We start from the raw sequence: 14,027 nt of genomic DNA on the forward strand, positions 1-14,027 counted from the left end.
GTTTGAATGAAAACACAGTGGTGCAAAAAGAACAACAATTTTCCGGGTGGGTTTTTATCTGCCCCCAGCCCAGACTCTCCACTTCATTAGCTGTTTAAATGCCTCGACTTTTATGGGCTCCAAGCGGAAGATGAGGCCAGCAGCACAGACAATAGAGCCTGGCAAATGGCTGACTTCACATGAGCTTAGCACCATCTGTCAGGACATAAAACACTTTCACGCACTCCAAACAGAGCCTCTAATCTGCTCTCATGTGCATAGATGAGCGATGCAAAACAGCATGTAAAAAAGAAGGAAGAAAGGCAAGCTGCCTTGGGGAAAGGATGTCTTTTACGCTGTGTAACTAAAGTCACTGCAAGGTCTTTTTGCAGTGCTCACTGGTCCAGTGACAGAGCACCACAGCACTGGTAATAAGAAGTGAACATCCCATTGCCTGTAGGTTAAAATACGATAATGCTCTTCAGGCTGCAAGGTGACCGGGAAGAATTTTGTCTGTGAAATATAGTGAGGATGTGGACAAGAGGCTTTTAGAGGTGAGAACAGAACACCCGTTTGGTGAAGCGTTTACTCATAAAGTAAAAGCCATTGTGTCGAAAAGGAGCCAGCAGCGTGAGTAAAAATGGAGGGCCAGTTTCCTCTCACTTTTTCTTTTGTTCTTTTAGTCGACATTTTCGAAGCTTTTGAAGGTCCTTATCCGACTTCATAAATGTAATAAAGTGCGTCAAAAATTGGTGGATGAGTGTGAAACAATAACTCCATATCTGGGGAAAAAAAAAAGGTTATTTTAAAGAGAAACTAGGACTACTTTAAAGAAAAGGCATATAAGACACGTTGATGAACTGGGTTAAATATTTTTAAATCTTTATTAACGTATTGATATTTAACTTATATTATACTCCTCCAGTGATTTGACGAATGTTTTCGAGGATTACATTACATTCATTCATTCAGGTTCTTTTCGAGTCCCCAAAAGGTTTGGCAGTGCGGACGTTAAACACATCACTGCTGTTCGTAGTTCACCAAAACAAGGTCAGACATGCATGAAGATGCTCCACGCTGCACATCTTTGATGAGGTGTTCTTTACAGAGCAACCTGACAGCTATCCTCTTACAGTGAAAGCCGTGGCTCGGTAGGGAAGTGGACACCTGCACGAAGCCATTTTAGCCTGAGACAGCGTCATTAAAGTTTCAAACACATGCACAGCAAATGACGGAAAAGAAGGGTAAACACCCCCATGACATACAGCATTTAAGCTTTGAGAAACAACTGTGTATTTCGCATTCGGGTGATGATTAAAAACTTTGAATTTACTAAGAATTTATCTACTTCTTTCTACTCCCTTTGAACATGTTAACTATGCTGAACTAAGACAGCTATGGAAGATATTTCCTTTCTTTCTATATATTTTTTATATCATTATGTGTTAACATGTTCAATTGATCAATCAATCAAGCAAACAAGCAATCAATCAATCAATAAATCAATCAAAAATAATAGTATTTATCATCAACCTTAAAAACGATCATCTTGGAGACAATGCAAAAACCGCTGTGACAATTTTGGTTTTGTCCATCCATTTTCTACACTTTCTGTCCTCATTATGGGCCCAAAACTGAATTACATCGTTAGATGACTTGAAGCAAGAAGCTGGGTACTCTGGACTGACTGAAGGATATTACGGGCAATTTGGAGTCTTGATTTAAGCTTAGAAGCATCTTTTTGGGGATAGGGGAGAACATACACACCACACAGAGATGTTGCAATAGAGATTCATATGAGCATCTCCTGACTGTGAAGGAGACGTGCGAACCACTCAACCACCTTGCTGCTACTTTGGGGTTTGAGTTTGTTGAAATTTTGTGTACGTCCATTTTTTCACATCCACCAGCACCAGCTGATGATTCATTCTTAAGAAATTTGAAGGCCATCTGCGTAGTGAAAAGAGATGCCAACGTCTTTTTGTTTTGTTTGGGTGGTCTGGAAAAGATACCGCATTACAGATTCAGCGGAAAGACCGAAAGCAGTATGATATATCATTCTGTCAACAAAAAGAAACTTGAAAATGTTTTCAAAGGAAAACCCCAAAAAGTCATCAAAGAAGGATTTGTGACCAAACTTATACTGTATTCATATAATGAAACACGAGGCCTTTGTTAATCTTGTGTGTTGAGTTTTGCGTTAAAAGCCCTTGATGGGCAGATATGTATTCAAAAACGCTTGCAATTCATCTTACTCCTATTGCTCAGCTTTTAAAATCAAACACTCAACACCGACAAGCGGATCCGTGCTGCCACACGACACCGTCAAGTCCACATGAAAAATTCACTACAGACACACTTGGTCGCCTTCACTAGCCATGACGGCAGAGGGAATGTCTAATAAATACATATCTAAATTTTGTCAGTCTATTTAGACCTGTTCAAGCATCTCGGTGAAGGTCTCGAAGTAGAAACTGAAATAATGTTCAACTATGATCAACAGTAATTAAGGAAATATACATACCGTTACAGTATGTAATGAATAATAATATCAGAACTGTCTCAGAAACATAACCTTTACAGTGATTAATACATGGATGGTTACTTTTACATGAGTGTGGAAAAATATTAAACACAGACTCAGTACAATGCAGTGTAGTTCTACAAGCGCTGCAAACTAAAATTTCATACAAGATTTCAGTCAATCGTGCAGGCGGGATGTTATGTAATGTATCATTTCAAAATCAATCCAAAAAAAAAAAAAAATTCCCCCTAGCGTTTGTTGCCCAGTTGGGAATGCAGCCCCACAGCCTGGTGCAAATTGTACGCCGGTCCCGGGCCCGGGTGAATGCAGAAGGTTGCATCAGGAAGTGCATCCATCTTAAAACTTTGTCAAAAATTTCATACACCATTAACCTACTTGGCACAAGTGGAAATCCAGCTACTGTGGGTCAAAAGATAGATAGAAATGTGCAGTGGAGAAAAGAAAGAGTAGAAGAGGCCATTGTGGTGGACCAGGGAGGAACAATGATTAGCATTGGGAAAGTTTCAAAAGATGAACAAGGAAAGTCAGTTGGGCCTGATGACAGACCTGTGGAGGTATGCAAGCATCTAAGATATGTGGCTGTGAAGTTTTTGACCATGTTGTTCAATAGAATTCTAAAATGTGAGAGGATAAATGAGGAATGGACGAAACATGTTATGGTGCCCATCTTTAAGAATAAGGGTGCCGTGCAGAGTCACCACACAGTGAAGTTAGAGGAAAGAGTAGTGGAGGCTCGACAGAAGTGAGTATTTGTGAGAAACGGTATGGTCTCATGTAGTGATGTGAAAATGAAGCTTCAAAATGATTCATGAACCAGTTGTTGTGTTTATTGAGCCATCTGGATGGTACTCTTTGTTCAACATAGGGCTGAAAGCACACTGACATGCCATTTCTTCAACGCCTTTCTTAACACTAGGACTACCTGGGTTTTGAAACCATGAGAACTACGAGGGGCAGGAGGACTTTTTTTTTACTCTGACTCACTGTGTGCCAGCCAAGCAATTCATCCTCGGACTCGTCAATAGTTTGAAGCAGATGTAATGCCTTCTCAACTACTATGTAAGATTCTTTTATCCATCATGGTGACTAGCAGCGTTTCTCAATACAGCCGCTGGTTGCTATAGAAACCATCCCAGCCATCCCAGCGCTAAGTGCATAAGATTAAATAGAGCAGTCAAATGGACTGGCACGCCGTAGATAAAGGAGTAATTGCTCATAAATTTTTTTATATTGTTTAATACCATAAAATTGCACCATGGTAATGAAATAAAGACAGAATTAGGAAAAGTCAAGAGGCCAGGAGCAACTTATAACTATATACGCACATCAAAGTTTGAAAACGGTCAAAATGACTGCTCTCATAGTCCTAGTGTTAAACCAACAGTGCCATCTAGAGGAGTCAAAAAAATACAACAACTGGTTCATGAAGCAAATTTGAAGCTTCACTTTCCCAGCACTAGTCTCATATCTATGAAGAGTACCAGTCATGTATGAGCACAGAAGTATAGTGGTGCAGTGTGCTGGAAGTGTGACAGAGTAGTTTAAGGCGGAGGTGTGACAGCATCAGGGACCAGCTCTAAGCCCCTTCCTATTTGCAATAGTGAAGGATAGGCTGACAGATGAGGTCGGACTGGAATCCCCATGCATCATGACATTTGCAGATGATAGAAGACGGAATATACAGTATAGTATGAGCATGAATGAAGGGGGGATGGGAGGCAGTTTATTGTATTTCATTTGCATTGTGAGATTTTTGATCATATTAATATCACACAAAAGCGTTCAGTAATCTGCATATATTTTTTGTAGCCTACTCAAGCAATAGCTGCAAAAACTCAGGACACGATTACAGGATTGATTTGTAAAACAAATTCTTCAACACAATTTGATTGTGTGTTGGTACATTATCATAAAATTAATGTTGACAGTGTTTTTCTCTACTCGTTTTTGTGCCTCTGGTGGTCTCTTCAGACCTTGTAGCACGTCGCACAATGTGAATGAGATACTGAGAATGCTACCTCCATGACAACAAAACTCCTGAATGACATTTGTGTCATGTTCGTCCGATTGTCATATTATCGAGATTATTATGAAAAAATAAAATCACAAATCCTTGAGAACAGATGCTAAAACAAAAGTAAGCATTTCAGGTCTGAAATGGGCAACACGATCACTTTGGCTGTGTGGCTGCCTCAAATAAGCGAGGCCCCTCAGCAAACAACCAATGCTAATTCATTTTCTGCTTTGGCCACTGAAATACACAGCCAATCAGAATCTCTTTGACTGACCACAAATGCACTCATGAACAGCAACCAGCGCCCAGAGAGCAAGAACGCATAACTTAGGTACAGAGTAATCAGATTTTTCCGCATGTCAATAATTTCCTGTAAAACGCACAGGTAATGACAGTAACACAATCTTTTATATATGGCACATGTATCCATTTTCCATTGCTCTGTTGCTCTATCACATTTTGTCATTGTGTTTGGATTATACATTAGTGTCTAAAGAAGGCCAAAACTGTGTCATGTGACTGTCCATCCCAATCATTATTTATAGTTGTTGGGTAGATGTATATCTATTATAGTTAAGGAACGCAAATTCCTTAACTATTGAACTAATCGAACATAAAATTGGAAAGATATTTGTAATAATACAAATAAAAACGAAAATTCTTTAAAGAAACAACAACCCAAAACTAAGTGAAACTTCAAACTACATCTATGTTTATAAAACTAATTCAAACTAGCTATAATTGTAACAAAAATGTCCTTTGTTTTTGTCTTTGTCAGTTAGCTTTATACATGAGCTTTCGGGATTCATTTAAATACATTTATTTCTGTATAGCTGTAAATCCGTACAGAAGAAGGGAGGTCAAACAATCGTTTGGGAACTGCAGTTTACCTTAATTTATTACACAATACTGAGTGACCTTTTTTGTTTTCATCTTGCACTAGACAAATACTCCCCGTATAAAAAAAGGAAAACTAACACAAAACGAATAAAATCTAAACTAAAGCAAGGCGTTTTTGAAAAAAAAAACAAAATACAAAACTAACACCCACTAACAAACCTGATTTTAAAATTAATTAAAACTAACTGAATTTAAAAAGTCCAAAACAAAAGATAACTATAATGAAAAACGGAAAGATTTTATAACCCTGGTCCCATGGGATTGTTTAGCCAAATGTATAACAACACTTACCATAGGCCTGCGGTTTTCTACCAGGTGGATGCCAACGATGCCCAGAAATGCCCCAAAACTCAACTGATTGAGAACAGAAAGCAAAGTTGAAATTATTCTACAAACACAGGCAGGACTTGACCGTAAAAGTAGAGGTATGAGCAGGGAGGTGCTTGCCACTCACAGTGATTCCCGGGTAATATCCAGCCACTGGAACATTGTCCGTGCGAGTGGCAGAGATCAAACCCACAGCCAGCACCACCAGAGACAACGTCAGTAGAGCCGCAGTTACCCACAGAGCAGTTTTCTTCCTCCGCACATACGCAACTGTAAATGGGAGATGCTCTCAAACAGGCGCCGCAATAGGGACAAAAGTGCAGATGATTCTAAGGGCCCAAGACAAGGGGCCCAAAAAAAAAAAAATGTTCAATTTGTGGCACTGAAACAGTGAGGCCCGCTCTCAACTAATTCCTACCCATCCATCCATTTTTTATAACCTTAACCCAATCGCAGGGCACATAGAGACATTCACACTCTCATTCACATCGAAGGACAATTTAGAGTCTTCAACGACGAGGTTTAGGAATGTGGGAGGGAAAACGTGCAAACACAAGAACGCAAGACTCAGGATTTAAACGCTCAAGCTCAGAACTGTGAGGAGGATGTGCTAACCACTACTATGCTCAATTAAACTAGTCTTCATTCTTCTGTCGTTCTTTTACGTTGCTTTTTGTGGGACAGAAACAGAGACAGCAACAAAGCAATATACGTACTGTAATCACATAAAATACAAGCCGAAATAATGGATCCAAGCGTTGCAGCGTAATAAATCCGCCTGTGTTTTTCCAATTTTACCTTCTAAGCGTGCTTCCTAAATGATCATTTAACTTTGTTGCGCTTCCATTTTGGTCATGTCAACACATTTGCTTTCAGCAAAACTCCTGACCAGTGCAAAGAGATGAGAACATATTACGCCAGTCCTAAAGGCTTTACTCTGGCTCCCAGTCAGTTGTCAAATATATTTCTAGATTCTGCTACTGGTGTGTGAATCACTTCTTCAATCTTCAATCACTCTTGAATAAATTACCAAAATGCTAATTGAAAAGCAAACATGGTGAAGCGGAATTTTGCTGTTATGTTGCACGCAAATTTAATAAGTTGCTTTTTTCCACATTTCTTCGATGAAAGGCTTTTAAGCATTTCAAAAATGAGTTTCACTATATGATACTTTAGTAATTTCAGAAAGCTACTTTATTTTATGTCAATGTACAATCTTTTAGTCATTTTATTAAGATTCTTTTGTTTTCTTTGCCTTTGAATAACTTTATTCTTTTTGTTATTGCTTGTGGTTGAGTTGCCCCTTGTATGAAATGTGCTATGTTAATAAAGTTGCCTTGCCTGATAAAAATGATTTCAATCTTCTTAGTCACTCAGAGGATGACCCAAAATAAGTAGATTTAATAAAAACACAATCCCAATCAAGTAAGATTATTATAACATTAGCGCAAGTTTCTTTCCCTATATGTGAGTAGAACTATATTTTGTTTAGGGAAGCATTTTCTGTTGAGATTCAATGAAATGGGAAAATATTACACAGTACCTTCTGGGTCCAGGATCTCTGTGTCTGGTGGCTGAGTGGTCTGGCGAGCTTCTGGCTGTTGCATTTTGACTCAGACAAGATGAATGAATAAATGGGGGAAAATATGATCTCAATAAGCTCGCTGGTAGTTTTTAGGCGGTTTTTGTCCCTGTTGGTCCACCACAGCTAGTGCATCCTCCAAGGTGCCTGCTCACAATCGACACATGATACAACATTCAAACATCTTTGGGGGCAAAAGAAATGTTCACCATAGCTGAACCTGAGCTCAGACGTCTCAACTTTGCCTCGAGGAGCGAGAGAGAGAGAGAGAGAGAGAGAGAGAGAGAGAGAGGCAGGGAGGGAGAGAGAGAAAGATAGTGTGCGAGAGAGCGAGAGAGAGACAGAGAGAGAGAGAGAGAGAGAGAGAGAGAGAGCATCCACAGTTCCATCTCAGCGTTCACTTCTTCATGCATCTTACATGAGCTTGACTCAGCAGGTTGGTTTTATATGACTGCTCATGATGCTGTTGGGTTGAAGAGGACGTTTGAGTTTACAGCGCCCTCCGATGGTCAATTCATCCAAAATACACATTTTGTGATTCCAGATTAGCGACAACTGCGTCCTTTATTTGAAATCTGTATTTATACAGTACATCTGATATACATTTATTTTCTTAGAAGAGGAAGGAACAAGGACAAATAATGTAAAAAATATAAATAGTGGAAAAATATTAATAGCTTTGATTTACAGAACACATTTCAACGGCCACGAGGACGCTTAAATGTATTTTTACAAATTATTTTATTTTATTTTTAAAATTTACACAGTATTGTACAAGTGATGTTGACTCATCATTGTATTTGCAAAAGTCAAAACCATAAAGTAGTGGTTATTATTACAGATGCGGATTCTAATGAATTCATTCATTAAAAAGATTGATTGAGAAAAATTATGGATTCAATGGATTACTCTTTGGGCAATTGATACAAACAAAATGGGGTGCAACCAGGAATAGGGTGCAAGCCATTCATTCTGCAGTTCTTAGAGGAAGATGGTTGGCGATAGAAAGTTGAGCTACACCGAACTCTGCAATGGGAACTACTTTGGGTCGATTTATTGTGCTCAATAAAAGACTGGCATCAAAAATGGAACTCAGAACATTCATAGAGACAATTTAATTTCTCATTAAAAAAAAAGGAAAAAAAGGAAATTGTATCACTTAATAGTCAGTGAAGGAGATGTAGTCAAATGTGACGCTAACTCTCTTCTTCTAAAACAAGTACTGTATTTTGTTACTACATTAACCCTTTCATGCACAGTGGTCACTACAGTGGACAGCTATTTAAAAGTTGCTTTCGCCTATATTTAGTAATCTAAAAAATATATTTATATTTTAAATAATTACATCACATCATAATTAATGCATGAAAGGGTTAAAAGATTTTTTTTAAATTAGATTAATTAATATAGGCGAAAAAACTTTTAAATAGCTGTCCACTGTAGTGACCACTGTGCATGAAAGGGTTAATGCATATTTGAACATATGCCTAGATTTTTAGAATACCAGTGAAATACAGTATTAGGAAAATAAAGACACATTTAAAAAAATATATATAAATATCTTGCACTGATGAAGACAAAAACAAATCTCAAACGGCTCACTTCATTATTAAAAAAAAAACCCTTACATTTTGTAAATTGTACAAAGGAACTGACATGGGACTGCAAAAAAGAAATAATTAGTGTTGAATTTGAAACAAACCATCAAACATCTGTCTAGAATTTTTGCATGAAAAAATTGCAAGCAGAGCTGGGCAGTTTACTATAAATTTGCCGTCCATTTATCGCCTTCCGTCAACAGCCGGATTACCCATCCGCTGTCCATTTATCCGCCATTATGTCCAGCCGGACCAAATAGTAATTGCCTACAGGCCGGTCCGACTAGCATTTTAAACTAGCGTTTCCGACGACCAACGTCACTGCAAAAGTAGACGATTACAAAGACGGGAAAAATGGGCTTCCGATTATGCTTAGTCCGACTATTTTTTTAAGTTTGCCGTCCATCGTTTATCCCCTACAAAATGGGCGTCCGTCATAGGCGGAATACCAAGCTCTGATGAAAAGTATCAACGGTTCAAAGGAGGCTATTCCCTCATGACACTGAGCAGGTGGAAGAGCGGGCCGGTTGTTCCAGTATCGATTCACGCCGCAGGTCATTGGGTAAGGTGCCAGCGGGACCCCACAAGGTCAGCTCCCCATAGATTCCCGTCTCAATCATCTCTTCTTGCCATGGGACGCACACGTTCCCAGATGCAAACTCGTCAAAAAAATCTGTGTCTTTGTCTTCCAGTTGGACGCCTTTAACTGTAGAAAAGGCTCCGACGTCATCGATGTCTTTGGCGTAAACGGTCTTGGAGTCTGGCACAAAAGGGGGCAGAAGAATCCCTGAGGAGAATTTAAGGGAAAGTTGAGGAAATCTGAAATGACATGTTTGACCTCGATGAGCAACGTGTTTGGCTTGAACTTGTGTCCTACACACCTGCATTGAGCTTTCTCCAATTCATGTCACCAAAGAAAGGGTGCGCCCTGATATCGTCACACGAGCCGTTCTTGAAGCCGAGCCTCTTGTCCACCTCTTTAAGCAGCAGACCCTCGCAGATGGACCTGGCCTTCTCACTGAACCTCTCCGGGTAGACCACGGGGTCATTCAAAATACGCATCTTCACGACCTTGTTTTCCACCTGGCAGGAGCGCATTTTTTTTTTTACAGGTTTACCTGAACTCATTCACTGCCATCCATTTTCAAAGTCGTTTCCCATATTGCCAACCGTTTCACCATTTTGACTGATCTTTAGAGACCCACAGAATATTGTGTTCTGTGACAATATAAGCAACAAACTCGCAAAGGAATAAGCTCACGACACACTTTCTCCTGACCACTTCAACACATATTCTGTTTATACAAATACGTAAACAGTAACACTCTGTTGTTAGTGCCTAAACTTGTCCGACTTCCATCATGGTAGCATTTCTTTCCTTCATCATCGACGTGAAAAGCTGAGACTCCTTAAAAGAGAACATATAATTACAAAGAATATGTTGGGGTTGATTTTACTTTAAGATTTCTCTTCAACTGAAAATCTGTGCTGACCTCAAATCCAAAGTGATGCAACGTCACCATCTATAGGAATCTTTGTCAGTCATTAAAGTGGTTTATGTGGTTTATAAATGTGAATTTTTGGTGATACTATCTTCCACTCTACCCATTGAAAAAACCTACTTGACAAATACCGTATATGTTTAGGTGGCAGTAAATGTTGGATTCCAGTTGCCGAATATAAATGTCCACGGCAGAGCATGCATTAGTTAACACCCATTTGTCGGGATGCATTGCTTCCCGTTCCTTCTCAAGATTTCGGGAACAACAACATATTGGTTATAGAAATAAAACCTGGATTTTCAAATAAAGAGCAGCATTAACAAATTGTTAGAATGTTTGCCTCACACTTGAGGGATCCCGAGGGAGGATCAATGAAAATCAATTTCTGTACATCCACAGATATAGACAGTAATCTCCATATGGCTCTCAATGAACTTTCAAAAGCAAGGACAAAGATGCTTTTATGACTCTGCTTACCTTTTCTCCTCTGCTCCTAAAAGGCCCTTTTGCAGCCAAAAATTCAAATAGAGTGACACCCAGAGCAAAGTAATCCACAGAGTAGTCATATTTTTCTCCTTTGAGCAGCTCGGGTGCCATGAAGCCTGCGGGTGGACGAACATTGACAATTAAGACAGAAAGCTCGGACGAGATAACGCTTGGTGTAATTGCTTAACTGTACCTGGAGTGCCTGCATAACCTTTTATTTTGAACTGATCATCAGCCAGCTCCACAGCCAGACCCAGGTCAGAGATGCGGACATTACCTACAAGAATAAACATGTGTTTAGGCCCTGTGTACGGCACAGATGTCAACAGTGACCAGATCAATTACCTCGCCAAACAGCATTTGACATTGTGTGCAGCGAAAGTACGGTTTGCGTATACAGAACAACCATTTTGTGAAGGCTGCATCTGACCTTGATTGTCCAGCAGCACATTCTCTGGCTTGAGGTCTCTGTAGATGATCCTCTTCTGGTGGAGATGCTCCATGCCCTGGATGATCTGCGCAGCATAGTAGCAAGCCCGTGGTTCGTCAAAGCCTGGATTGTTCTCATCCACGTTGTATATGTGATACCTGATAGAGAAATACAATGTGGCAAACGTAGGAGTCACCTTGGAGAAATTCGATTTCACTTACTCTCCAAACATGCAGAGAAAACAAAACCAGAATGGAAACACTTAGTGAAGGGCAACACAACAGTCTCAACCAGGGATGTCCAAACTTACCCTGAGAATGGCTCATGGCAAACATTTCAATGTGTACCTCGCCTACCACCCAAAATACAGCTGGGATAAGCTCCAGCACACAAGTGACCCATAAACAGTTCAGAAAATGGATAAATGGACGGATGGGTATCCCAAATTTTTCTTCTGAGGGTCACAGACAAAAATCAAAGGATGCAAGGGCCACTTTGATTTTTTTTTTTTAACTTCAAGCACACCAAAACCAGTCAATCAAGCAACTGCATATTATCTATACCTGTTTTTCCTGTTTTTTTTTAAAAAAACTGCTACTTTAACAGTTTTCTGCTCATCAGCAAGCTTTGCAGAAGCCTGATAACCATACTGATCATTTGAAACAGGTGTGTTGCAGCAGGGAGGGATGGAAAACATGCAGGATAGGTGCTCTTGAAGACCGGACTTGGTGACCCCTGCTCTAAAGTTTAGGGTATTCTCTTAATCTTTCAACTTTTTTTTCTTGTAAGTATGGCAAAGTGGGGACAGGCTCACCTCAGGTCTCCTCCATTCATGATGGTCATAACCAGACACAGCTCTGTTTTGGACTGGAAGGCGTAGGCCAAGGAGACAATGAATCTGCTGTGAACACGTGCCAGGATCCTCTTCTCCACCATGGCTCCCTGCAGGGTTCAAGAATCAACATTCAGCAGCCGCCATTTCACATCTATTTTTGACCCCTTATCCTGTTCAGGGTCATGGGTGGGTTCCGGCCTACTGCAGATGACTGAAGGCGTAAGACATGAAACCCTGGATTGGTTACCAGTCAGTCGCAGACAATCATCCACACTAAGTCACTGAAAAGAGCAGGGGCGGAGCCAGAATGTGGCTAATGGGCGGGCCTGGAAAAATCATGGTGGGCCTGAATATTTCTCTCACTGAGCACAATCCTCCTCCATCGTACATTCAAATAAAATGACAAACTGAATAATATGAAGTTCAGATCTTGATTAGACATCCACAATTATGCCATAAAATAAAAAAACACAACAAAACACACACTCAAAAATTATTTAATCATTTCCTGAAAATTTAAAAGTATATATTTTTTCATGAATCTCACTGGGTGGGCAGTCTGTCAATCTGGGTGGGCCTGTGCACACCCAGGCCCACCCATGGCTCCGCCCCTGGAGCAGAGAATGAAAAAAAAAGATGTGAACCACTACTATAATCTACATTCCCCATGAATACGGGTAATTCTTTACTTCATAGCCCTTTCTCTTCTTCAGTCTCTTTTTGTTGAGCTTTTTACAGGCGTACAATTTCCCCGTGGCCTTCATCTGACAAGCGGACACCTCCCCAAAACCCCCTTTGCCCAGCACACGGAAATCCAGAAACCAGTCTTCTCCTACTGGCTGCACCTCCAGCCACTTCCACTGCAGAAACCTCTTGAGATACATGCTCTCCAAGAAGAAAGTGAACGGTACTTCCTTGAGAAAGTCCATCACATTATCCAGTGTCTCACCGAAGAGATCATCCCCAGCTTGCTGGTGTTTGTCTTTGACCTTTGTAATGGCATTTTCTGGCACGAAGGGGCAGAAATACTTGACGCCAGGCTCCATGTAGCGCAACAAAATCTTGTTTGCTTTTTTCACTCTGTCCTCATCCTCTGCCAAGTTGTAATCGTCGATGTCCTTCCACAGGCGGCAAGGACCCTTGTACTCAGTGTGGGAGTCTAGAAACTCCTGAAAAAGACGTTTGCCGATGGGCTGCTCCACGCAGACGCTCTGGAAGCCCAAATCTAAAGTCTCCCGGAGGCCCTCACACACAGTGATGTGGGGCAGCTTGAGGCGGGAGTGGTATTTCTTGTCTCGGTTGGTTGCAGGGTTGGCGGTGCCATCAAAACTCCCGCGGGCTGAGATGTAGGCCGAGTTGGCGACCACTGTTGTCAGCCCGCCAATATCCATGTTGACGACGGTCGACGGGAAGAAAACAGATTGTGTCTGTAAAGTAGATGCAAGCAAATAAGAAAGACGGGGGAGCGGAAATCAACGATGGAGCAAACAACAGGGTTTGGATGCCACAGTGAGGCAGGCTAAACCTGAGAGTCCTTCCTCACACACATTCGTTTCTGGCTGCCTCATCGTTTTCCCAAAGGGCTTTAGCCACTCTGGTTTTATCCTTCACCAACCTACAATGTGTGAAGGACAGGATGGGACAACTGACCTAATAACGGACAATAAGAGTACATTTATATGACATTATATTTTTTATTAATAGTAACAATAAAAACGTGCTAGTTAAACAATGTAAACGTGAATTTGTTACATATGCAGTGAGTAAAAAACTCCACTGAGTACAAGAGTAATCAAGTATTAATGTTACACAATACAAAGAAATGTAAA

At 40.4% G+C, this 14,027-nt stretch overlaps 2 protein-coding genes across 3 annotated transcripts in view; both read right to left on the bottom strand.

Annotated features, from left to right (window-relative positions):
• Window positions 1-7,446, bottom strand: part of tmem255b (transmembrane protein 255B) — a 69,631-nt gene extending 62,185 nt beyond the window's left edge. For both annotated transcript variants that reach the window (XM_086026171.1, XM_086026172.1), the window contains exons 1-3: window positions 7,309-7,446; window positions 5,893-6,035; window positions 5,730-5,792 (exon numbers count right to left, since the gene is read on the bottom strand). In XM_086026171.1, coding sequence (XP_085882297.1) covers window positions 5,730-5,792; window positions 5,893-6,035; window positions 7,309-7,372 — 270 coding nt within the window. In that variant the 5' untranslated portion in view covers window positions 7,373-7,446. The remainder of the gene's footprint in view (window positions 1-5,729; window positions 5,793-5,892; window positions 6,036-7,308) is intronic.
• A 623-nt stretch (window positions 7,447-8,069) lies between these two features.
• grk1a (G protein-coupled receptor kinase 1 a) lies at window positions 8,070-13,754 on the bottom strand. The gene is made up of 7 exons (XM_086024795.1): window positions 12,888-13,754; window positions 12,178-12,305; window positions 11,364-11,521; window positions 11,127-11,210; window positions 10,925-11,049; window positions 9,827-10,028; window positions 8,070-9,732 (listed from the first exon to the last, which is right to left on the bottom strand). The coding sequence occupies exons 1-7, from the start codon at window positions 13,587-13,589 to the stop codon at window positions 9,440-9,442; spliced, it is 1,692 nt and encodes a 563-aa protein (XP_085880921.1). The 5' UTR covers window positions 13,590-13,754; the 3' UTR covers window positions 8,070-9,439.
• Window positions 13,755-14,027: the final 273 nt, after the last annotated feature.

Source organism: Filicampus tigris, chromosome 3, assembly GCF_054856515.1.
Source record: "Filicampus tigris isolate MCC_2025a chromosome 3, RoL_Ftig_1.0, whole genome shotgun sequence".
Taxonomy (NCBI): domain Eukaryota; kingdom Metazoa; phylum Chordata; class Actinopteri; order Syngnathiformes; family Syngnathidae; genus Filicampus; species Filicampus tigris.

Bases quoted from the DNA above. Each gene is read 5' to 3' on its own strand.
- grk1a (XM_086024795.1), bottom strand. From the start codon at position 13,589: ATGGATATTGGCGGGCTGACAACAGTGGTCGCCAACTCGGCCTACATC. The intron at 12,306-12,887 runs GTAAAGAATTAC...TGAACCCTGCAG, and splicing joins AGAAGAGAAAGGGCTATGAA to GGAGCCATGGTGGAGAAGAG. The intron at 11,211-11,363 runs GTCAGATGCAGC...TTATTCTTGTAG, and splicing joins TGTGCTGCTGGACAATCAAG to GTAATGTCCGCATCTCTGAC.